Genomic DNA, 25,747 nt, shown 5'->3' with positions numbered 1-25,747 from the left:
TCATGTGTAATGGTTCTAGGGGTTGCTTGTGCGTAAGTTGCCGTTACTCCTGGCTAGGTTGCCTGGTTGAACCCTTTCTGTCTGGACAGCCTCAAGTTCCGTGGCTGCCTCAGTCGCTGGCAGAATCCGTCAGTGGGCGTTTCTTAAACCTCTTCCAGCATAAAAGCTGTTTGACGCCCAGTCTCCTCCCCCTTTGCCTGTACGGAAGTTTTCTGCGCAAAGTGGATGTGGGCAACGGAGTACTCGTGCCCTCTCCGCTGGTCTCTTGCGAAGAGTCCTGGAGCCACCTCTCCGATTCCCCCATCTGCCCCCCTTCTCCACTGGTGTTACGCTGATGTCAGAGCTGGCTCCAGGTCCCAGCTCACAGAGGACCAACGCTAGCCGGTAGTAGTGTACAAAAGTCTTTATTGAAGTACAGTTTCCATTTTCAAACCGGAGCGCCCCAGCTCTACGTCTAGGGTTTAGACCGGCGAAGCTCCATCTGAATCTCCGCCCCCTGTACACCAGTTTAAGACTCTAGCCTTACTCCACCTCTTCCGTCTCTCCTTTCTCCTCTGGGTCCTGCTACCCCCCGGGGTTCCTTCCTTCCTGGATTCTTCCGACGCAGACGTAGACCCCCCTGACTCCTCCCGCTCTCTTCGGCGGGCTTTAGGACCTGGCTCCCTATCCGGACTGCCAACTGCTGCACCCTCCTGTACATTTGAACTTGGCGCGCGCGCCCAGCCTTCAACCTTCCTCTCGACCGTTTCCTCGCTCCCCGATGGAGGCGTGGCCAATCCTGCCTCATGTCCTCCCGCTGGCAGCGCGCCGCCTGATCCCGATGCCTGGGACTCCTCCCCCCTACTGCACTCTGGTGTGGACGCTGGTCCGGATTTCCAACTGCTGCTCTCTGAGTCCCCCCTGGTCCCTTCTTCCTGGGGTGTCCCCCTAGGCACCCCCCTTCCCCTGACCATGGGAGCCCCTTTCTGTGAATCTTCCGATTCGCTGGAAAGACTCAGAGACCTCGGACTGCTGTCATCGCTGACATTTCCTTCGGACTCCTCCTCCTCGCTCTCCATTTCCTCCCTTTCCTGTGCCTCTGCTCCTGAACCCCTGACATCTGATTTCCTTCCCCAGGCTACCTCTCCCCCTACTGGGACCCTCTCCACCATCGTCCTGGAGCCTCCTCTCCGCCTCCTGCTCCGATGGCAGTTCCCTGACATCATGCATCTGCATTTTAGACCATTTGGAGTTTCTGGAGCAGTCTCAAGGGTAGCCCTGCATCTCTCTCTCTCACACACACACACACTCTCTCTCTCTATCGCATTTATACCCTGCCCTCCCTGGCTCAGGTGTACAGCAAGTTAAAGTAGTCTAGTCTGCAGGTGACTACTGCATGAATCACCATGGCTAGGTTGGAAAGGGACAGGTACGGTACCAATCGCCTAACCTGACATATATTAAAAAATGGCAGTTTGCTACATTTGTGACCAATGCCTCCATAGAGACAGAAGCATCCAGGATCACACTGGGACTCCTGATGGAGGCTACAGGTGACTATTGCGCCCCATGAAGAGCTGGGAGCTGGCAAACCGAATCAAAATCATTCTGGCCCAGCCATTGGACGCCCATCTTTAATGGATAGAGATTCAGCCGACTCCGTTTCCTCCATCCCAGCACACCCACCTGAAAATTGGCCAATATATCCAGGGTAGCATTTGGCCTGGGCCATGAAGCAGTAGATCCATGATGTTTGGGTCAGATCTGTGGTTATCTACAAGATATTTGAATAAAGGGTGAATTTGGGGTTCCCCAATGCAAAAGGTGTGATGATTCATGAGGATCCGTGCTTCAAAACCAGGTTTTTGGGCCATGGTATGACCAGGAAGGCATGGATCTGAGTTTTCTGTGGTGCAGGCTGTGCCCCTGACTATGACGTGTTATTTGACATTGAATTTGGGTGGTCCAATGCAAAAAGCATGAGGATCCGTGCTTCAAAACCACGTTTTTGGGCCACGGTTTCACCAGGAAGCCATGGATCCGTGATTTTTGTGGTGCAGGCTGTGCCCCTGGCTATGATGTGTGATTTGACGGTGAGTTTGGGCTGGCCCAATGGGAAAAGCGTGAGGATCCATGAGGATCCGTGCTTCAAAACCACATTTTTGGGCCACGGTTTCACCAGGAAGCTGTGGATCCATGATTTTTGTGGTGCATGCTGTGCCCATGGCCAAAATGTTTGATCTGATGGTGACTTTGGGCTGGCACAATGCGAAAAGCGTGAGGATCCATGAGGATCCGTGCTTCGGAACCACGTTTTTGGGCCACGGTATGGCCAGGCAGGCGTGGATCTGAGTTTTCTGTGGTGCAGGCTGTGCCCCTGGCTATGATGTGTGATTTGACAGTGAGTTTGGGCTGGCACAATGCGAAAAGCGTGAGGATCCATGTGGATCCGTGCTTCAAAACCACGTTTTTGGGCCATGGAGTGGCCAGGAAGCAGTGGGTCTGAGTTTTTAGTGGTGCAGGCAGTGCCCCTGGACATGAGGTGTGATTTGATGGTGAGTTTGGGTTTGCCCAATGCTAAAAGCATGAGGATCCATGAGGATCCGTGCTTCAAAACCACGTTTTTGGGCCACGGAGTGGCCAGGAAGCCGTGGATCCGTGATTTTTGTGGTGCAGTCTGTGCCCCTGGACATGATGTGTGATTTGATGGTGAGTTTGGGTTTGCCCAATGCAAAAAGCGTGAGGATCCATGAGGATCCATGCTTCAAAACCACGTTTTTGGGCCATGGAGTGGCCAGGAAGCCGTGGATCCGTGATTTTTGTGGTGCAGTCTGTGCCCCTGGACATGATGTGTGATTTGATGGTGATTTTGGGTTTGCCCAATGCAAAAAGCGTGGGGATCCATGAGGATCCGTGCTTCAAAACCACGTTTTTGGACCATGGAGTGGCCAGGAAGCCGTGGATCTGTGATTTTTGTGCTGGATGCTGTGCCCATGGCCATGATGTTTGATCTGATGGTGACTTTGGGCTGATCTAGTGCAAAAATCATGAGGATTCATGAGGATCCGTGCTTCGGAACCACGTTTTTGGGCCAGGGCGTGGCCAGGCAGGCGTGGATCCGAGTTTTTTGTGGTGTAGGCTGTGCCCCTGACTATGATATGTGATTTGACGGTGAGTTTGGGTTGGCCCAATGCAAAAAGCGTGAGGATCCATGAAGATCCGTGCTTCAAAACCACGTTTTTGGGCCACGGTTTTGCCAGGAAGCCGTGGATCTGTGATTTTTGTGCTGGATGCTGTGCCCATGGCCATGATGTTTGATCTGATGGTGACTTTGGGCTGATCTAGTGCAAAAATCACGAGGATTCATGAGGATCCGTGCTTCGGAACCACGTTTTTGGGCCAGGGCGTGGCCAGGCAGGCGTGGATCCGAGTTTTTTGTGGTGTAGGCTGTGCCCCTGACTATGATATGTGATTTCACAGTGAGTTTGGGTTGGCCCAATGCAAAAAGCGTGAGGATCCATGAAGATCCCTGCTTCAAAACCACGTTTTTGGGCCACGGTTTTGCCAGGAAGCCGTGGATCCGTGATTTTTGTGCTGGATGCTGTGCCCATGGCCATGATGTTTGATCTGATGGTGACTTTGGGCTGATCTAGTGGAAAAATCATGAGGATCCATGAGGATCCATGTTTTTTAACCATGTTTTTGCGCCCCTGCGCCCCCCCCCGAAACAGTGGATGCGTGATTTTTTTGATGCTTTCTACAGAGTAAGACATGGTCTACAGTATCATGCTGGTTTTATTTAATTTGAATGAAAAAATCATATGAATTCACGAGGATCCGTGTAGATCCGCCTTTTACCTTTTTCCTCGGAAGCTTTCCCAAACCGCCCAGAGATCTTGGGTAGGGATGGGAAGGCCTGGGGAAAACCAGGTTTTTCCCCTGATTTTTTTCTATAAAAAATGTGGGAGGGGGGAGTGTGTGTAATATTCAAACTATGTCAAACTGTTTTTTCCAATTTCCCCCAGGGAATAACAGGAAAAGACAAGTTTTTCCCCAGGCCTTCCTTCTCTAATGTTAGGTGAATTCCTTTATTTTTTAATTTAATGTTATTGTTTCATCGTATCTCATCATTATTAGTGATTATTAGCATTTTTATAATTATCATTATTTGTATTATATTATTATATGATATATTATTGCTGTTATTTCTATCCCACCCATTTCATAAAGAAATAAAAAATGAATCAAGGAAGAATTATGATGGCTTTGGGGCAACCCAGGCCAAATAATAATTTTGTTGTTGTTATTAAATTCGGGGACCAAAACATACATATTCCAAGGTGTTCCGGATCTGTATTATTTATATCCCACCCATTTCATAAAGAAATAAATCAAGGAAGAACTGTGATTATTTTCAGGTAATCCTCTCAGATGGGCAAATACAAACAATAAAATGATATTATTGTGGTGGATATTGTTGTTGTTACATTTTTATGTTTGTACTATTATTTATTTCCCCCACATTTCATAAAGAAATAAGAGTCACGGAAGGACTCGGATTAGGTCTGCATTTCTAAATTAACATTATTATTAATTAATATTAATATCAATTATTATTATTTGCTACTTAATATTACTTAATATTATTACTTGCTGTGATTAATTAATATTAATTAATAGTCCACACTAATATCATCATATATTACTATTAACCAACATCATTATGGATTAATATTAATTAATATTGTTTAGAAATAGTCCATATTTTAAAATAAATATTATTATTAATTTTTTAGGGGGCGAGAGATGTCACAAACACAAGATCGATATGAAGATTTGTGTATTGGCATAAATTTGCATATAAGTTTCACATCTTTCTACATAGACAATGTAATTTCCATATATCTATACATATATAGTCTTTATTATGAATAATATATACAGGCATGAAAAAAAAGGGAGGATCTCTATGTCCAGGGGGAGCCCCAATGGTCATCCAGTCCAACCCTGGGCAAGGCCACCTCAGTGCCAATCATTGCAATGGGTGGAGTCATCTGACCGTCTCCAGGCTTCCTCCTTTCCTTTGTCCCTCCCTCCATTTTTCCATTCTTCCCTGTTTCCTTCCTCCCGCCATCCCTTTGTCCTTCCTTCCTAGCAACCTACCTACCTTCCTTCCTTTGTCCCTCCCTCCATTTTTCTGTTCTTCCTTCCCTGTTTCCTTCCTTCCTTCTTCCCTTACTCCCTTCCTCTTTTCTTCCTTACTTCTTTCCTTCATTCCTCCTTCCCTTTCTCTCTTTTTCCTTCCTTCTTTCTTTCCTTTGTTCCTTCGTCCCTTCGTCCTCCCTCCCTTTCTCTGTCCTTCCTTCCTTCCTTCCTTCCTTCCTTCCTTCCTTCTTTACTTCCTTTGCCAATCCTTGTGACGGGTGAGGTCACCCGACCACCTCCTGGCTTTCAGAGCCGGGGGGGGGGGGGGGTTGGACTAGATGACCACTGGGGTCCGCAGACGGAGCCCTGGGCACCTCAGCGAAAACGGCCTCCTCGTCACATTTCCCTGAACATCCTCTCGGTGGGCCGCCGGTCCCGTCAATGGGCGCCTGGCTCCTCGCCCGCCTGCCTGGCTGCTGACTCCTCCGCCGCCCTCACCAGGGCTGCGTAGTTCCTCGCCACCTCCTCCACCTGGGCCAGTAGCACCCGCCGCCACGCCTCTTTGCCTGCCACCCCCGCCACCGTCTCCGCCAACCGCACCAGCACCCGGAAGCTCCTGGCGACAGCTGGCAGCAGATGCGCCGGGCTCTTCTCAGTGCTCGCCACCTGCTGGCAGGCGGCCCTCAGCTCTCTGAAGGCCAGCGCCAACTCCTGCCGCCCCTCATCCGGCGCCAGCACCCCGTTTCCCCCTGCCACCGCCGCCGCACACTGCTGCAGGGCACTCAGCAGCCGCTCGGCGTCGAGCCTCACCGCCGAGAACCCACCGGGGAAGGCGTACTCCCGGCCGCGCAGCTCCTGGATGCGCTCAAGGCTTGACACCACCCTCAAGTTGATCTCCTGTGTCTGGGACAAGCCGTCTGGGATTGGCAGCACTGAGTAGCACAGCTCATCAGCCTCGTTGACTGCCCGCGCCGAGAAGCAGGAGGGAACCAAGCAGCAGCCCTCTCCACCCAGCGCCAGTTGCTGTGGGCACACTTCCTCCGGGAAACACGACGTCAGGTGCTCATCCAGCGCTGGATTGCCCTCTTCTGGAATGGCCCCTTCCCCACCGGTGTGGCGCCACAGCTTCTCGTAGCGGGCCGCTGCCACCGCCACACACTCGGTGCCCAGACAGGAGGCGCTCTTTTCCGTGTCTCTCAGCTCTGGGCTACTCTGGACTTGCGCCACCCGCTGTGGGCAACTCTCCCTCCCTCGACAGTTGCACTGCGACACGCTGGGTGCTGTCGGCACAGGGCCGGCACCCGCCGGGCAGACACAGCCCCCCGGCGCCGGACCCTTCAGGAGCTGCTCCAGAAACTCCAGCTCGAACTGCTTTACTTTGCGGAGCTGCGCTCGGCGCTCGTCCGTCTCCTGTTTGAGCCGCGCCAGGAATGTTGCAGAGAAGAACTTACGGAAGCGGAACGCCGGCCGGGGTGCCTGCGGGTGCGCCGGGACATCTGGGTCCTCTCCTTGCAGCACCTTGAGTTCGAGATCAGGCGCTTCCCAGGGCGGGTGAATCATAGCATATCTCCGAATCCTCTCCGCCGGCGCCTGGCAGCTTTCTGTCTCCTTCTGGGGATGCTCGGGTTTGGGGTTTGAGGGGCAAGCCTGGGCGCTGAGACTTGGTTCGGCCTCGGCGAACTGCACTGGCGAGGACCTCCCGGTCTTCGCTGGCGAAGTGGGCGCCCCGCAGCCTCGCAAGCAGAAAGCTAGCTCCTTCTGGTTGACCCCCTGCGCCAGGAAGTAGGTGGTGTTCGGGGAAGCGTCGGCATCACGGCTGCAGTCAGGGTCAAGGGTGGCCAGGACGATGAGATCTGGAGAAACCACACGGGGCGGGAACGTTAGGATGTTGAATAACAACGCTATCCCTAATCCCCGTCCCTAACTCCTATCGCTATCTCTAACCCTTATCCCTAACCCTAATAATAACGCTAGTCATAATTACTATCCCTATCTTGAACCCTTATCCCTAACCCCAATAATAATAATAATAATAATGATAATAACCCTATTCCTAATCTCTATCCCAGGGGGTGGGCTCAACGCCCTCTTTAATACCTGTCGCCGGCGCCAGCAGCCTGTTCTCCGCCTCCGCCAGGGCTTCCAGGGCCTGCAGGGTGGACACCAGCGCCTCGTCGAGATCCTGGGCTCGTTCCCGGACCGTCCGGGACCCTGGTGAGGCTGCCTGGACGAAGGTCACCGGGAGCTGGCGCCCACCGTCCTCACTTGGTGCCGCCCGCCGGCACCGGGCGTCGTCCTCGTCAGAGCTGTTGTCGCCGAAGCCAGGTGGCGGTGCCGCGATGGCTGGGGCAGCGCCAGGGTCATCCTCGTCGCACTCGCTACCCGGCAGTGGCAGCACCGTCAGGTCCAGGCCAGCACAGCCGAGGCTCCGTCCAGGACTGTCCACTGAGCGGGTTCGGGTGCGCTGGGCACCGCAGTCCTCACCCTCGGCGCCCGGGAGTTTCAGCACAGGGTCCGATTTGGTCCTGGGCCGGGTTTCCTCATAGCCAAAGATACGGTTCTGGTTGAGGTCGGGGTGGTGGCGGTTCGGCAGTTCTGCCGGCGCAGCAGTGCAGTTGCTGCCAGCGCTACGGTTCCCAGCCTCCTTCTCTCTGCCTGGAAAAGGAGAGAGAGCAAGCGGAGGGTGAGTTTGGTTGATGGGGAAGGGGCTCTGGGGTTGTATAGTCCAACTCTCTTCACCCAGGATGGAAAGAAGCTGTCCTGGGGCCTGATTCGAACCCGGAATCTCCCGTTTGTCCATAGGGCATTCATATTTTCTGTTGTTGTTGTTATTGACATCTCCATTCTCAGCAGAGAAATGTAAAAGCATGTGTCAGGGGTTCAGGAGCAGAGGCACAGGAAAGGGAGGAAATAGAGAGCGAGGGGGAGGAGTCCGAAGGAAATGTTAGCGATGACAGCGGTCCGAGGTCTCCGAGTCTTTCCAGCGAATCGGAAGATTCACAGAAAGGGGCTCCCATGGTCAGGGCAAGGGGGGTGCTGAGGGGGACACCCCAGGAAGAAGGGGCCAGAGGGGACTCAGAGAGCAGCAGTTGGAAATCAGGACCAGCGTCCACACCAGAGTGCAGTAGGGGGGAGGAGTCCCAGGCATCGGGATCAGGAGGCGCACTGCCAGCGGGAGGACATGAGGCAGGATTGGCCACGCCTCCATCGGGGAGCGAGGAAATGATCAAGAGGAAGGTTGAAGGCTGCGTGCGCGCGCCAAGTTCAAATGTACAGGAGGGCGGCACAGTTGGCAGCCCGGATAGGGAGCCAGGTCCCAAAGCCCGCCGGAAAGAGCGGGAGGAGTCAGGGGGGTCAACCTCAGCGTCAGAAGAATCCAGGAAGGAAGGGACCCCGGGGGGTAACAGGACCCAGAGGAGAAAGGAGAGACGGAAGAGGTGGAGTAAGGCTAGAGTCTTAAACTGGTGTACAGGGGGCGGAGATTCAGATGGAGCTTCGCCGATCTAACCCTAGACGTAGAGCTGGGGCGCTGCGGCTGGAAAATGGAAACTGTACTTCAATAAAGACTTTTGTACATTACTGCCGGCTAGCGTTGGTCCTCTGTGAGCTGGGACCTGGAGCCAGCTCTGACAGTAAGCTCCATCTCAGATAAATTTTGCACCAAAAACCTCGTAACGTGAGTGGACGCAGCGAGGGGAGAGGATTGGTGCTTCGCGAGCTCACAAAAGTCAGGCAAGATGACTACAGAACAACAACTACCTGCAGGGATCTCCAAGCCAGGTTGGAAGTGTTTGCTAAACAGGGGCAACCGGGACCCAAATCAGAGGGGATTGGGCTGGGGAAAAGAGGAGGCAGCCTTGCATCTCATTTCGATGGGAATTTACAGCAGTACCCTAACTTCCGAGCAGACCTGCTGTTTGCGCTGGAGCTGCTGGATAAAGACTTTAGAGATGAGCAAGAGAAGGTGGGGTTTATCTGGTCCCATCTGCATGGGGAAGCTAAAGCGTGGCTGCGCAACCTGTGGAGAGATAAGGATCCGGCGCTCCAAAATGCGGATGCTTTCATTAAAGCGATGGATTCGTGTTTTCTATCAAATATAGACATTGATATCGCCAGAAAAGACATACATGGACTCAAACAAGGTAGAGCCAGTGTAAGGCAGTACCATTCTCGCTTTTTTGGATTAGTCCATGCGCTGGGATGGGAGAAAGATTCTGCTCCAGTCAGAGACCTTTTTTGGGAAGGCTTGAATGCAAATGTGAAAGATGAGATTGCAAGGGGGGAGAGACCAAAGAGCACTCAGCAGGTGGTCCAGCGGGCACTGGAAATTGGGGTGCGTCTGGAAGAACGTCCATGGAACAGAGAAGAAGGACGTTGGGGACGTACGCCAGCGAGAGCACCTCCCCTCTTTCCCAAGGATGCAGCGCGTGCGCAATCCACACCTCCGCAGGGAGGGGGAGAGGAACCGATGGAGATTGGAGGCGCCAGGGCTCAGTCAGCTACCAGAGCCCTAACACCGGGAGCAGTCAAAGCGAAGCCTCCTAGAGGGAACAGGAAGTGCTACATCTGCGACAGTGCTCAGCACATGGTGAAAGAGTGTCCCCAGAGGCTCCACAAGCACACTGCAGCCTCAGCAAAAGTAACAGACGCAACTCAGCAGAGAGAACCACAGCAGGGAAACGACAGAGTCTGGCTGGAAGAAGAGGCACTGGGGTCCAGCCAGACAAGTCAGTGAAGCAATCCCCAGAAATTTTGCAGCCCACAGACCCCCTCCCGCCCAAACCAGTGGTGCAGCTCACAGCATCGCTCCAACTACCCAATGGACTCACTATGGAAGTGCCGATTACCATTGACTCTGGTAGTAACGCGGACTTCATAGGACTGGATTTTATTCAACAGCACAACATAGCACTACTGCCAGCCACGCTGCCTCTGAAGGTTGTCAGGTGGATGGCAGGGAATTGCTGGGGGGGCAGGTGGTGCAGCAAACGCCTCCGATGGTGATGCAAATTGGGAATCACCGAGAAGTCATCAGCTTCAATGTCACCCAACTATCGGACACGCCTGTAGTATTGGGCATGAGTTGGCTGCACAGGCACAGCCCAGCATTGGCGTGGTACCAGCGCCAACTGACCTTCGGCTCCTCCTACTGTGCGGAACATTGCATTCTGCCTAGCCCGGAAGGGGAAGAGGATGACCCGCAGCTACAATTAGGCACGCTGCAAGCAGTGCCACTCAAGTACGCAGCGTTTTTGGAGGTTTTCTGCGAGAAGGAAGCGGACAAGCTGCCTCCCCACAGGTCCTATGACTGCAAGATTGACCTCCTGCCAGGGGCGACGCTGCCAACCGGGAAACTGTATTCCATGTCTGAAGACGAGCTGCAGGAACTCAGGGAGTTCATAGACCTCAACCTGAAGCGCGGTTTCATCCAGGAGTCGAAGGCAGTAGGGGGCAGTCCTGTTTTCTTTGTGAAGAAGGACACGCCCCAAAAGAGGCTTGTGGTAGACTATAGAATTTTGAACTTGAAAACCAAGCCCACAGCCTTTCCCATGCCCAAAATAGACGACCTGCTCGCAACGGTGAGGAAAGGACGCGTTTTCACAAAGTTGGATCTGCGAGGGGCGTACAACCTGATTCGCATACTGGAGGGCGATGAGTGGAAGACTGCCATGTTCACGCCCCTGGGCACCTACGAATACAGAGTTATGCCCTTTGGATTACAAAATGGCTCCCACTGTTTTCAAGCCTTCATGCATCACGTATTGGCGGGTCTCCTCTACAAGAAATGCGTCTGCTTCCTGGACGACATCCTGATATTTTCAGAATCAGAGGAGACCCACGAGGGAGACGTCAAGGAAGTTCTGCAGCGACTGCAGGAGCATAGGCTGTACGCCAAGCTGGAGAAGTGCCAATTTGACATGAAGGAAGTAGATTTCCTGGGCTACAAGTTGTCGGACACGGGGCTCGCCATGGACAGCGCCAAGGTTCGCGCAGTGTTGGACTGGAAGAGCCCGCGCAATCGGAAGGAGGTCCAGCGGTTTGTCGGTTTCGCCAACTTTTACCGCAAGTTCATCAAGGGGTTCGCGATGCAGACGGCGGCCATTACTGACACGCTCAGCTCCAAGAAGAAGAAGTTCATCTGGACGGAGCAAGCGGAGCAGTCCTTTCAGAAACTCAAGCGTCTCTTCTCGTCCGAAGAGCAGCTACTGCATGTGAATCCCAGCAGACCGATGAGGGTTGAAACGGACGCCTCAGACAGAGCCGTGGGAGCAGTACTGTTAGAGCAAGACCCGCATGGGGACTGGCGACCGTGTGCCTTCTACTCCAGGAAGCTCAGCAAGTCAGAGCAGAACTACACCATCTGGGACAGGGAGTTGCTGGCCATTCATGCAGCATTCAAGGCGTGGCGGCACTTCCTCATCGGAGCCAAACACACAGTGCAGGTCCGCACGGACCATAAGAACCTGGAGTACTGGCGCACGGCGAGGTTCCTGAACCAGAGGCACATACGATGGGCGGAGTTCTTTGCGGATTTCGACTTCAGGATAGAGTACATCCCAGGTGACAACAACATCATGGCGGATGCACTGTCCAGAAAGCCGCAATACCTCGAAGAGGCGGCACCAGCAGCGGCCAAGCACATTTTCGCACCGAAAGCGTGGGCGTGCGCTTCAGCAACCGTGAACCTGGATGCTGTCCGTCGAGCGCTGCAGGAGGACCCCTTCGCACAAGCCAAGATGGAGGAGGTGCACAGGGGCACGGCGAAGGACGACGAGTTCCAGATACGCGACGGATTGCTCATCCGCAGAGGGGCCCTCTACGTACCGGGAGACGACCTCCGCGCGAAAGTACTGCAGCAGTTGCATGACGCAACCACCGCCGGGCACTTTGGCACAGAGAAGACGGTAGAATTAGTAGCCAGAGATTTTTGGTGGCCCAAGATGCGGGGGGAGGTCGCGGATTACGTCTCGAGGTGCGACACCTGCCAAAGGGCCAAGTCAGTGCACAAACCGCCAGCGGGACTGCTCGAACCGCTGCAGACACCGAGCGAACCGTGGGAGAGGGTGGCCCTGGACTTTGTCACGGATTTACCCAGCTCGAGGGGCAAGACGGCAGTGCTAGTGGTGGTGGACATGTTCACCAAAATGGCCCACTTCATTCCGTGCGCGAAGGTGGCCACGGCGGAACAGACCGCCAGACTGTTCATAGACCACGTGTTCAGGGTTCACGGGCTGCCACGGTCTATCCTGTCCGACCGGGGGCGGCAGTTCATCTCGAACTTCTGGCAGAAGCGGATGGGTTTCCTGAACGTCAAGATCAACCTAGCGTCGGCAAGACACCCGCAGACCAACGGACAAGCGGAGCGAGTCAACGCCATCATGCAGCAGTACCTGAGATGCTACGCAAATCAGCAGCCGGCAACATGGGTTGACTACCTGCCGCTCGCTGAGTTCGCCTACAACAACACGAAGCACGTGTCCACGGGGGTGACACCGTTCTTCGCCAACAACGGGAGGCATCCCAGAACCTTCCCGGGATTAGAGAGACTGGGGGAGGGGGAGCCACAGGCAGCGGAAGCCTTAGCGTCAGAATTGCAGGAGGTTCACGAACAGCTGCGGAGGCAGTTAGAACTAGCAAAGCACGCATACAAACTGCAGGCTGACAAGCACAGAAGGGTTGGGGAAGACATACAGGTGGGAGACTGGGTTTGGTTAGCAGCCCAGGCAGTGCCGACCAGATCGTTAGCGAAGAAGAAGCTCGGACATAAGCAGCTAGGACCTTACCAAGTCGAGGCACAGATCAATCCAGTGGCCTTCCGGTTGACACTTCCGGAGGGATCCAGAATGCACCCAGTGTTCCATAGATCAGTGCTCACGCCCTACAAAGCACCTCACAGATTTCAGGAGCCAGGCACGGCACCAGACACGCCCAGGGAGACGCCCACAAGGAGGGGGTCGCCAAGAAGGGAACCCATCAACCAGGTCACAGAGATTTTAGACTCGAGATGGGGGGAAGAGGGAGTAGAATATTTTCTCGCCAGAGAAGGTACCCCGGCCAGCGCCAACCGTTGGGTGCCGGACTATGCCTTGGACGAGCCTCTTCTCAAGGAAGAGTTTCATGCCCTTTTCCCACACAGGCCTATGCCAGCCGCGTATTTCGACAACTGGCTTTTCACACCCACATTGTCAGCCAGCACGTTCCAGGGGTTCACCTCAGACGAAGAACCAGCACTAGAAACACGTTCCCCGGAGGGATCACCCGCGGGGTCTGCCTCAGACCGTTCTTATTGGTGGGACGATCGACCAGAGGAGCAGTGGCACAGGAAGTGGCTGAGGGGTCCTTGGCAGGCAACGTCCCCAGAGGAGATCGGGGGAGAGACGGACATGGACGTGTTGGGGGAGGACCTTGGGTTCGAGCACGGCGGCAAAGAGATGGAAGCAGAGGAAATCGAGGTCGGCGAGAGCACGGAGGACGAGCCGGACTTATCCGGTTGGATGCACGCCACGGGGGACGAACTGTATCCGGCATTCACCCCCACAACGACGGAGCACCCAGCACCCACACCTGAAGGAGGGGAGGGGGGAAGGGGGGGCTTCGAGGGGGGGATGGATGTCAGGGGTTCAGGAGCAGAGGCACAGGAAAGGGAGGAAATAGAGAGCGAGGGGGAGGAGTCCGAAGGAAATGTTAGCGATGACAGCGGTCCGAGGTCTCCGAGTCTTTCCAGCGAATCGGAAGATTCACAGAAAGGGGCTCCCATGGTCAGGGCAAGGGGGGTGCCGAGGGGGACACCCCAGGAAGAAGGGGCCAGAGGGGACTCAGAGAGCAGCAGTTGGAAATCAGGACCAGCGTCCACACCAGAGTGCAGTAGGGGGGAGGAGTCCCAGGCATCGGGATCAGGAGGCGCACTGCCAGCGGGAGGACATGAGGCAGGATTGGCCACGCCTCCATCGGGGAGCGAGGAAACGGTCAAGAGGAAGGTTGAAGGCTGCGCGCGCGCGCCAAGTTCAAATGTACAGGAGGGCGGCACAGTTGGCAGCCCGGATAGGGAGCCAGGTCCCAAAGCCCGCCGGAAAGAGCGGGAGGAGTCAGGGGGGTCAACCTCAGCGTCAGAAGAATCCAGGAAGGAAGGGACCCCGGGGGGTAACAGGACCCAGAGGAGAAAGGAGAGACGGAAGAGGTGGAGTAAGGCTAGAGTCTTAAACTGGTGTACAGGGGGCGGAGATTCAGATGGAGCTTCGCCGATCTAACCCTAGACGTAGAGCTGGGGCGCTGCGGCTGGAAAATGGAAACTGTACTTCAATAAAGACTTTTGTACATTACTGCCGGCTAGCGTTGGTCCTCTGTGAGCTGGGACCTGGAGCCAGCTCTGACAGCATGATTGTTGTTGTTTTCTTGTTGTTGCTGTTATTGTTGCTGTTATTTAGAGTGTTACTATTTTCATAGGAGAAATGAAAGAGTAAAATTGTTGTTTTGTTGTTGTTATTACTTACGTCTCTAAGCTCAGCGGAGAAATGGAAAGGAATTAATGTTGTTTTGTTGTTGTTATTTAGGATACGCCTATTTTCATAGGAGAAATGTAAGGGTGTTATTGTTGTTGTTGTTATTAAGATTGTCCCTATTTTGTTGCAGAAATGTAAGAGTAAATATAACAACAACAACAACAACAACAACAACAACAGGGACCCAGGCTGGCTTCCCTCAATCCAGAATTTCATCCCCTCCAGAAAAATCCGGCATCTCGGCTGCTTGGAATTTCCCTTGCTTGGAAACATACCTGCCTTGGTGATGGGAGGCGGTGCGACCAGGAAAAGCATCTTCCTGGAGTTGGCCAGTAGGTGGCAGTAGCCGGAAATGAGGCCAGCAAAATTGGTGGCTTCTGGCCACTCCATCAGAAGCACCAGTGGCTGGGGAGAGAAGTAGTATTGGAATCATAAAATCATAAAATATTTATCATTATTATTAATGGAATAATAGGACCATACAATATCCTAGTTTATTACTACAGTGGTGCCTCGCAAGACGAAAAGAATCCGTTCCGCGAGTCTCTTTGTCTTGCGGTTTTTTTCGTCTTGCGAAGCAAGCCCATTAGCTGCTTAGCGGATTAGCGCTATTAGCGGTTATTAGCGGCTATTAAAGGCTTAAGGGATTAGCTGCTAAAAGGCTATTAGCGGCTTAGCGGGCTTAGTGGATCAGCTGATAAGCGGCTTAGCGATCAGCTGTTAAGCGGCTTAGCGGCTTGGGGAAAAGGGGGGGGGAGGGGAAAATCCCCGCAGGAACTCGCAAGACATTTTCGTCTTGCGAAGCAAGCCCATAGGAAATTCGTTTTGCAAAGCACCTCCAAAACGGAAAACCCTTTCGTCTAGCAGGTTTTCCGTCTTGCGAGGCATTCGTCTTGCGGGGCACCACTGTATGTTATTATTCTCATCATAGTAAAACCCAAATACAGTGGTACCTCGGGTTACATACGCTTAAGGTTACATGTGCTTCAGGTTACAGACTCTGAGAACCCAGAAATAGTACCTCGGGTTAAGAACTTTGCTTCAGGATGGGAACAGAAATCGTGCTCTGGCGGCACGGCGGCAGCAGGAGGCCCCATTAGCTAAAGTGGTAATTCAGGTTAAGAACAGTTTCAGGTTAAGAACGGACCTCCGGAACGAATTAAGTACTTAACCCGAGGTACCACTGTATTATTTAAATGAAAAATCTGTTTTAAATGAAAAAAATCTGATCTAAATCATAAAAATCTGATTTAAATCAAAATCTGAATTAAATCGAAAGAATCCGATACAAATTGAAAGAATCAGAATTTTTTTTAAATGTGCTTTAAATAGAAAAAAACTGTTTAAATAAAAAATCTGTGCATAAAAATGTGATTGAAAATTTCAAAAATCTGATTATTATTAATTTTTTTAAAAAAGAAAATCCAAGTGACGGAATGGCCCCTAGATGGCCCTCCAGCCTGCTCACCTTGGCATCCACGATGCCAGTCTCCACCCTTGCCACGCCCAGGTTCTCCCGGAAGAGTTGGACTCTGCTGATCTGGCTGAATTCGCACAGGACGGTGGTCAAGTTGGTGTGGAGGTCAATGACGTGGCTCACGCCGTGGCGGGGGCCCACCAGAATGGTGGGCGCCGCGTCTTGGCCGTCCTACGAGAGTCAAAGTAGTCATACTTGAACCTGGAACCCAGAATACAAACCCTGAACCAGGAACCAGAACCTGGAACCAGAATCCAAGCCCGGAAACCTAACCAAACTGAACTGGAAACCAGAACCGGAAACCGGAAACCAGAACATGGAACCAGAATCCAGGAACTGGAACTGAACCAGAAACCGGAACTGAAACCAGAATCTGAGCCCGGAACCCTAACCGAACCGAACTGCAAACCAGAACCAGGAACTGGAAACCAAAACTTGAAACCGGAACCCAGAATACGAACCCGGAACCCAGAACTGGGAACCAGAAAACAGAACCTGGCACCAGAATCTGAGCCAGGAAACGAAACGAAACCAGAACCCAGAACCCCTACCATCCCGACGGTCTGGAAGATGACGCCAGAGAAGGTGGGTAGCCGGTAGAGGAGGCGCAGGTACTGGAGCTTGGCCCGGGTGGGGGAGACCTGCGAGGAGAGAATCGGGGGACCCCTGGGGTCATCCAGCCTGACCCCGGGTTTGAGGCGGGGTTAGGGTCCCACCCCGGGGGTTAGGGTCCCACCTGGCTGCTGCGCTGCTGGTGTGCCTTCAGCTGATGCGAGAGCGACCGGCGCAGGAGCTTGTCCTTGGTTGCCGGCAACAGAGAGGGAGGCAAGAAGGGCTCCAGACCCCACTCCTTCCTTGGGAGAAAGAGGAAAGGCACGCACTCCAACTTCCTTCCTTCCTTCCTTCCTTCCTTCTTTCTTTCTTTCTTTCCTTCATTCCTCCCTCCCTTTCTCTATCCTCCCTCCCTCCCTTTCTCTGTCCTTCCTTCCTCCCTTCCTCCCTCCCTCCATCCCTTTCTTTGTTCTTTCTTTCTTGTTTCCCTCATTTCTTTCTCTATTCTTCCTTCAAATCCAGAGTTTGGATTTGATATCCTGTTTTATTACTACCCGAAGGAGTCTCAAAGCGGCTAACATTCTCCTTTCCCTTCCTCCCCCACAACAAACACTCTGTGAGGTGAGTGGGGCTGAGAGAGTTCAGAGAGAAGTGTGAGCAGCCCAAGGTCACCCAGGAGCTGCATGTGGAGGAGCAGAGATGCAAACCCGGTTCACCAGATTATGAGTCTACTGCTCTTAACCACTACACCACACTGGCTCTCAAGGAAGGAAGGAAGGAAGGAAGGAAGGAAGGAAGGAAGGACAGAGAAAGGGAGAGAGGGAGGAAGAACAGAAGGGGGGGGAGGGAGGGAGGAAAGAAGGAAGGACAGTTTGCTGTCCTGGGTGAGGGAACGGATTGGTCTGGATGACCCTCAGTGTTCCCCCTGGAACTCACTCACTCGACGTTTCTGAGCGCCACCTTGTGGCTGGGACGGGCAGCCGAGACGGTGATGTAGATGTGTAGAGCTGTCAGGACCAGAAGCGAATCCGGATCGGGGTGGGTGCCAAACCGCTCCCGGATGATGTCGTTGCGGCTCTGGAGGGGGAAGGAGAAACATCACCTAGAGCTGAGAGCAGGGGGCTGGGATGCAGCGCCTAGTGGTTAGAGTGGGGGGGGGCTGAGAACACTAGTGAGCTGGAAGCAGGGTCTAGTGCTTACCCACAGCAAAATAATAATAATAATAATAATAATAATAATAATAATAATAATTATAATAATTTATACCCCACACCTTGGAGGGGCAGTGAGGACCACTAGGCAGAGCAGCCAGCTAGAAAGAAGGAAGGATTGGGACCCTCTAACCACACATTCATACACACACCGCTGACCTGGATGTAGAGGTATTCGAAGGCAGCGGCGTCTTGCTGCAGCAGCTCAGCGGGGTCTTTGGGATAGAAGCTGACCCGAAAAAGGCATCGCATGCCTTGGTAGTGGGTCCGTTGAACGACCTGGGGGGGGGGAGGAAGGAGAGCTCTGGCAAGCGGGGTGGGCTATATGACCCTGGGGTCACTTTCCCCGTCCATCCTAGTAAGATTTAGGAGGGAGGAAAGAAGGCAGAGCGGGACGAAGGAAGGAATGAAGAACAGAGGAAGGGAGGGAGGAAAGAGAAATGGAGAAAGGGACAAAGGAAGAAAGGACAGAGAAAGGGAGAGCAGGACAAAGGAAGGAAGGACAGAGAAAGGGAGGGAGGAAAGAAGGAAGGAAGAAAGGAAGGAAGGAGAAAGGGAGACAGGGACAAAGGAAGGGAGGGAGGACAGAGAAAGGGAGGGAGGGACAAAGGAAGGAAAGAAAGGAAGGAAGGAAAGAGAAAGGAAGGGAAGAAAGAAGGAAAGAAGGAAGGAAGGAAAGGGAGAGCGGGACAAAGGAAGGAAGGAAGGAAGGAAGGAAAGAAAGAAAGAACGAAGGAAGGAAGTATAGAAAAAGGGAGAACGGGACGAAGGAAGGAAGGAAGGAAGGACATGCAATGAAAAAGAGGGGGAAAGAAGGAAGGAAGGAGAGAGAAAGGCAGGGAAGAAATAGAAAGGGAGAGCGTCATGAAGGAAGGAAGGAAGGACAGAGAAAGACAGAGAGGGAGGGAGGACAGAGAAAGGGAGGGAGGGAGGGAGGGAGGGAGGGAGGGAGGAAGGAAGGACAGAGAATGGGAAGGAAGAAAGAAGGAAGGAAGGAAGGAAAGAACAAAGGAAGTACAGAGAAAGGGAGAGCAGGACAAAGGAAGGAAGGAAGGACAGATAAAGGGAGGGAGGAGGAAGGGAGGAAGGACAGAGAAAGGGAGGGAGGAAAGAAGGAAGGAAGGAAGGAGGGAAGAAAGAAAATGGGAGAGAGGGACAAAGGAAGAAAAGACGGCAGGAAGTAAGGGAGGAAGGACAGAGAAAGGGAGGGAGGGACGAAGGAAGGAAGGATGGAAGGAAGGAAGTAAAAAGAAAGTGAGAGAGGGACAAAGGAAAGAAGCAAGCAAGCAAGGACAGAGAAAGGGAGGGAGGGAGGGAGGCAGGCAGGAAGGAAGGACAGAGAAAGGGAGGGGGAAAGAAGGAAGGATGGAAGGAAAGAAAGAAAAAGGGAGAGAGGAAGGAAGGAAGGAGAGACAAAGGGAGAAGGGACAAAGGAAGTAAGTAAGTAAGGGAGGACAGAGAAAGGGAAGGAGGGAGGGAGGAGAAAGGGAGGGAGGAAAGAGGGAAGGAAGGACTGAGAAACGGAGGGAGGGAGGACAGAGAAAGGGTGGGAGGAAAGAAAGAAGGAAGGGACAAAGGAAGGAAAAAGGGAGAGAGGGACAAAGGAAGGAAAGACGGCAGTAATGAAGGAGGACAAAGGAAGGGAGGGAGTGACAAAGGAAAGAAGAAAGGAAGGAAAGAAAAAAGGAGGAAGGAAGGATAGAGAAAGGGAGGGAGGAAAGAAGGAAGAAAGGAAGGAAAGAAAGACAGAAAAAGGGATAGAGGGAGAAAGGAAGGATGGAAGGAAGGACAGAGAAAGGAAGGGAGGATAGGGAAATGCAGGGAGGATAGAAGGAAAAAAAGAAAGAAGAAAGGACAGAGAATGGGAGGGAGGGAGGAAAGAAGGAAGGAAGTGGGGAAGGAAGGAAGGAAAGAACGAAGGAAGTACAGAGAAAGGGAGAGCGGGACAAAGGAAGAAAGCAAGCAAGCAAGCAAGGAAGGAAGGAAGGAAGGGCAGAGACAAGAAGGGAGGGAAGAAGGAAGGAAGGAAGGAAGGAAGGAAGGAAGGAAGGAAGGAGAAAGGGAGAGAGAGACAAAGGTAGGAAGGAAGGAAAGAGAAAGAGAAAGGGAGGGAGGGACGAAGGAAAGAAGGAAGGAAACAAGGAAGGAAGAAGAGAGAATGAGAGGGATGGACGCAGGAAAGAAGGACAGAGAAAGGGAGTGAGGAAAGAAGGAAGGAGCAAAGAAAGGAAAGGAAGGAAGGATGGAAAGAAGGACAGAGAAAGGGAGGGGGAAAGAAGGAAAGAAAGAGAAATGGAGAGCGGGAGGAAGGGAGGGAGCGACAAAGGGAAGAAGAAAGGAAGGAAAGATAAAAGGAGGAAGGAAGGATAGAGAAAGGGAGGGAGGAAAGAAGGAAGAAAGGAAGGAAAGAAAGACAGACAGACAGAAAAAGGGAGAGAGGGAGAAGGAAAGGAAGGAAGGATAGAGGATGGGAGGGAGGAAAGGAAGGTGGGAGGAAGGGAGAGAAGGAAGGACAGAGAAAGGGAGGGTGGGACAAAGGAAAGGAGGAAGGAAGAAAGCAAGGAAGGAATGACAGAGAAAGGGTGGGAGGAAAGAAGGAAGGTAGGAAGGAATGACAGAGAAAGGGAGGGAGGATGGGAGGATGGGAGGAAGGACAGAGAAAGGGAGGAGAGAAAGAAGGAAGGAACGAAGGAAGGAAAGAAAGAAAAAGGGAGAGAGAGACAAAGGAAGAAAGGATGGCAGGAAGTAAGGAAGTATAGAGAAAGGAAGGAAGCAAGGAAGGAAGGATAGGAAGGGAAGGAAGAAGGAAGGATGGAAGGACAGAGAAGGGGAGGGACGGAGGACGGAAGGAAGGACAGAGAAAGGGAGGGGGGAAAGAAGGAAAGAAAGAGAAATGGAGAGCGGGAGAATGGAAGGAAGGAAGGACAGAGAAAGAGAGGGAGGGAAGGAGGACAGAGCAAGGGAGGGAGGAAAGAAAGAAGGGAGGAAGGAAAGAAAGAAGGAAGGAAAGAAGGAAGGAAAGTAAGAGAAACGGAGAGAGGGGTAAAGGGAGGGAGGGAGGGAGGGAGGAAGGACAGAGAATGGGAGGGAGGAAAGAAAGAAGGAAAGAAAGAAAAATGGAGAGACGGAGGAAGGAAGGGAGGAAAGAAGGAAGGAGGGAGGGAGGGAAGGATGGAAGGAAGGAAGGACAGACAAAGGGAGGGAGGAAATAAGGAAGGACCGAAGGAAGGAAAGAAAAAGGGAGAGAGGGACAAAGGAAGGAAGGGAGGACAGAGAAAGGGAGGCAGATACAAAGGGATGAAGGAAGGAAGGAGAGAAGGACAGAGAAACGGAGGAAGGGAGGGGGAAAGGAAGGAAGGAAAGAAGGAAGGAAGCACAGAAGGAAGGAAGCACAGAAGGAAGAAAGGAAGGAGGGAAGGAAGGAAGGACAGACAAAGGGAGGGAGGAAATAAGGAAGGACCAAAGGAAGGAAAGAAAAAGGGAGAGAGGGAGAAAGGAAGGAAGGATGGCAGGAAGTAAGAAGGAAGGACAGAGGAAGGGAGGGAGCAAAGAAGGAAGGAAGGAAGGAAGGACAGAGAAAGGGAAGGAGGAAAGAAGGAAGGAAGCATGGAAAGAGAAAAGGAGAGTGGGATAAAGGAAGGAAGGAGAGAAGGAAGGAAGGAAGGAAGGACAGAGAATGGGAGGGAGGAAAGAAGAAAGGAAGCAAGCAAAGAAGGATGGATGGAAGGAAGGAAAATAGGACAGAGAAAAGGAGGGAGGGCTGAAGGAAAGAGGGAAGGAAGGAAGCAAAGAAGGAAGCGAAGGAAGGAAGGAAGGAAGGAAGGAAGGAAGGAAAGAGGGAAGGCGGGATGAAGGAAAGAAGGAAGCAAAGAAGGAAGGAAGGAGTGAAGGAAGGACAGAGAAAGGGAGGATGGAAGGAGGGACAGAAGTAAGGAAGGACGGAAGGAAGGAACAACAGAGAAAGGGAAGGAGTGATGAAGGAAAGAAGGAAGGGAGGAATGAGGGAAGAAAGGATATAGAAAGGGAGGGAGGGACTTAGGAAAGAAGGAAGGAAGAAGAGAGAAGGGAGTGAGGAAAGAAGGAAGGAATCGAGGAAGGAAGGAAGGAAAGAAAGAAGGAAAGAAAGAAAGAGAAAGGGAGAGACGGACAAAGGAAGGAAGGAAGGAAGGAAGGAAGGAAGGAAGGAAGGAAGGACAGAGAATGGGAGGGAGGAAAGAAGGAAGGAAGGAAGAAAAAAGGTAGGGAGGGAGGAAGGAGGGAGGGAGGGAAGGATGGAAGGAAGGACAGACAAAGGGAAGGAAGGAAGGAAGGAAGGAAGGAAGGAAGGAAGGAAGGAAGGAAAGAGGGAAAGAAGGACAGAGAAAGGGAGGGACGACCGAAGGAAAAAGGGAAGGAAGGAAAGAGAGAGAATGGGAGAGTGGGAGAAACCAAGGAAGGAAGGAAGGAAGGACAGAGAAAGGGAGGGAGGAAAGAGAGAAGGAGGGAAGGAAGCAAGGAAGGAGGGAGGGACCGTATTAAAGATATCTATCTATCTATCTATAGAGAAAGGGAGGGAGGAACGAAGGAGAGAAGGAAGGAAGGAAGGAGAGAAGGAAAGATGGAAAGAAGGAAGGAAGGAAGGAAGGAAGGAAGGAAGGAAGGAAGGAAGGAAGGAATTAAAGAAAGAAAGAAAAAGGGAGAGTCTGTGATTAAGGTGAATGTGCTGCCAAAGATGCGACCAGAAGGAGGAGGAGTATCAGGAAGATTGGATTAAATTTAATGATCACTTAGTTAAATATGTTACGTTAAGTTAACTGAAAACAGCTTGCAGATACTTAATTGGTTTAGGATTTAGTGTTAAGTGATGAATTAATATGTTTAATTTCATAATGTGAAGATCTAAGGATGTTAATGCTTAAGTTAAATTATATAAGAACTGTGATTTGGAAAACCATTAAAAGGACATGCAATGAAATTCAACCAAGGGGAAGTGAGGAAGTCACTTCACAATGTTAATTAGTGTAATTTTTAATAAGGCTATGATTTATGTTTGTTTGTCTTTTTTGTTTGGAAAAAAAAGAAAGAAAAAGGGAGAGAGGGACAAAGGAAAGCAGGAGGGAAGGACAGAGAAAGGGAGGGAGGAAGGAAAGAAGGACAGAGAAAGGGAGGGATGGAGGGAGGGGGGAAGGAAGGAAGGACAGAGGAAGGGAGGAAGGGAGGAAGGAAGGAGAAATGGAGAGTGGAAGGAAGGAAGCAAAAAAGGAAGGAAGGGAGGACAGAGAAAGGGAGGCAGATACAAAGGGATGAAGGAAGGAAGGAGAGAAGGACAGGGAAAGGGAGGAAGGGAGGGGGAAAGGAAGGAAGGAAAGAAGGAAGGAAGCACAGAAGGAAGGAAGCACAGAAGGAAGGAAGGAAGGAGGGAAGGAAGGACAGAAAGGGAGGGAGGGATGGAGGGAGGGATTAAGGGATGAAGGACAGAGAAAGGGAGGGAGGAAAAAAGAAAGGAAGGAAGGAATGAAATAGGGAGAGAGGGACAAAGGAAGGAATTTATTATTTATTATTATTATTATTATTATTAAGGAAGGAGGGGTGGAAGGATGGAAGGAAGGACAGAAGAAGGGAGGAATGGATGAAGTAAAGAAGGAAGGAAGGAAGCAAAGAAGGAAGGAAGCAAAGAAGGAAGGACAGGAAAAGGGAGGAAGGAAGGAGGGAGGGAGGGACAAAGGAAAGATGGAAAGAAGCAAGCAAGGAAGTACGGAAGTAAAGCAAGAAAGAAAAGGGGAGAGAGTGACAAAGGAAGGCAGGGGAACAAAGGAAGGATAGGAGGGAGGGAGGGAGGGAGGGAGGGAGGGAGGGAGGAAGGAAGGAAGGAAGGAAGGAAGGAAGGAAGGAAGGAAGGCGGGAAGGACAGAGAAAGGAAGGAAGGAGGGAGAAAGGTAGAGAAGGACAAAGGAAAGAAGGAGGGAAGGATGGAAGGAAGGAAAGAAAAAAAGAAAAATGGAGAGATGAACAAAGGAAGGAAGGAAGGACAGAGAAAGGGAGGGAGGAAAGAAGGAAGAAAGGAAGGAGGGAGGCAGGGAAGAAAGGACAGAGGAAGGAAGGAAGGAAGGAAGGAAGGAAGGAGGGAAGGACAGAGAAAAAGAGGGAGAGAGGGACGGAGGAAGAATGGAAAGAGGAAGGAAGGAAGGAAGGAAGGGCAGAGGAAGTGAGGAATGGACGAAGTAAAGAAGGACAGAAGGAAGGAAGTACAGAGAAAGGGAGGGAGGGATGAAGGAAGGGAGGAATGAAGGAAGGATAGAGAAAGGAAGGGAGAAAAGGAGGAAGGAAGGAAGGCAGGAAGGAAGGAAGGAAGGAAGATGGAAAGAAGGACCGAAGTAAAGAAAGAATAAAAAGGGAGAGAGGGAGAAAGGAGGAAAGGACAAAGAAAGGGAAGGAAGGAAGGAAGGAGAGAGAAAATGAGGGAAGGAGGAAGGAAGTACAGAGAAAGGGAGGGACAAAGGGAGGGAGGAAGGAAGGGGAGAAGGATAGAGAAAGGGGGGAAGGGAAAGAGGAAGGAAGGAAGCAAAGAAGGAAGGAAGGACAGAGAAAAAGAGGGAGGGAGGGATGAAGGAAGGAAGCATGGAAAGAAGGAAGGAAGCATGGAAAGAACAAAGGACAGAAATGGGAGGGAGAGCACTTCTGGTTGGTAGCCTGGTAATGGTAGACAGGAGTTCTTTCGGCTGAAAAAGCCCCAGCGCAGTGAAGCAAGGGGAGACCGCAAGAGCGACATGGTGACCCTCCTCCCAAAACCTGAGATCGAGTGTTCTGAGGACCTGGTGTTCCGGTGGGTGCCTTTTGCCGACTCCCCCACTCCCCGGTAAGCTCGTAAAGAGCCCCAAGAGCAAGTGGGGTTGGAGACGCAGCACAGCGGAAATGACTCACTTTCTTCACAGTGCAAAGCTCAGAGTTTGGTGATTGTGAGTGGCCAATTCCTCCCAAAAAGAATAAAGAAAATTTGGAACTGTGAGTAAAAGTTAAAGCTTAAATCAGATTATTTTTTGGACCAGAAAGGTATTTAAAAACGGAGTTCGATGCCTTCTGCTGAATCAAAGGAGAGTCGGTTACTGCGGACCGAAGCACTAAGTGGGAAAAGAGTGTTTGAAAGTTTTCAAGTAAATCCTAAAACCCTCCTTCTTCAGGGCAAAGGGGAGGAAAAAAAATTCTAACTGTGAGAACCCTGTGAGACTGTGTACTAAATCAAAGAGGCTCCTTCATTCTGCAGAGGACCTCCTGGTAGGGAAAGGCTAGACTCCATTGTGACGTCACAATGGAAGAGGAAACAATCAACTTTCGTTTCAAGTGACTTTGACACACTGTATCCTGCCGCTGTCTGGACTTGCTTTAGAATCATAGAATCATAGAATCATAGAGTTGGAAGAGACCACAAGGGCCATCGAGTCCAACCCCCTGCCAAGCAGGAAACACCATCAGAGCACTCCTGACATATGGTTGTCAAGCCTCTGCTTAAAGACCTCCAAAGAAGGAGACTCCACCACACTCCTTGGCAGCAAATTCCACTGTCGAACAGCTCTTACTGTCAGGAAGTTCTTCCTAATGTTTAGGAGGAATCTTCTTTCTTGTAGTTTGGATCCATTGCTCCGTGTCCGCTTCTCTGGAGCAGCAGAAAACAACCTTTCTCCCTCCTCTATGTGACATCCTTTTATATATTTGAACATGGCTATCATATCACCCCTTAACCTCCTCTTCTTCAGGCTAAACATGCCCAGCTCCCTTAGCCGTTCCTCATAAGGCATCGTTTCCAGGCCTTTGACCATTTTGGTTGCCCTCCTCTGGACACGTTCCAGTTTGTCAGTGTCCTTCTTGAACTGTGGTGCCCAGAACTGGACACAGTACTCCAGGTGAGG

General features: G+C 51.7%; 1 protein-coding gene across 1 annotated transcript in view; it reads right to left on the bottom strand.

Moving 5' to 3' along the window:
• Positions 1-4,886: 4,886 nt before the first annotated feature.
• LOC310668824 (FERM and PDZ domain-containing protein 3-like) overlaps positions 4,887-25,747 on the bottom strand; it is a 60,265-nt gene continuing 39,404 nt past the window's right edge. The window contains exons 9-16 of the mRNA XM_083422140.1: positions 18,024-18,143; positions 17,594-17,730; positions 16,838-16,955; positions 16,653-16,742; positions 16,093-16,272; positions 14,900-15,029; positions 7,222-7,779; positions 4,887-6,977 (exon numbers count right to left, since the gene is read on the bottom strand). Coding sequence (XP_083278266.1) covers positions 5,563-6,977; positions 7,222-7,779; positions 14,900-15,029; positions 16,093-16,272; positions 16,653-16,742; positions 16,838-16,955; positions 17,594-17,730; positions 18,024-18,143 — 2,748 coding nt within the window. The 3' untranslated portion in view covers positions 4,887-5,562. The remainder of the gene's footprint in view (positions 6,978-7,221; positions 7,780-14,899; positions 15,030-16,092; positions 16,273-16,652; positions 16,743-16,837; positions 16,956-17,593; positions 17,731-18,023; positions 18,144-25,747) is intronic.

Source organism: Podarcis tiliguerta, assembly GCF_965153285.1.
Source record: "Podarcis tiliguerta genome assembly, chromosome: W".
Lineage (NCBI taxonomy): Eukaryota > Metazoa > Chordata > Lepidosauria > Squamata > Lacertidae > Podarcis > Podarcis tiliguerta.
Note: the sequence above shows the minus strand (reverse complement) of the source record. Positions and strands in the feature narration are given on the sequence as shown.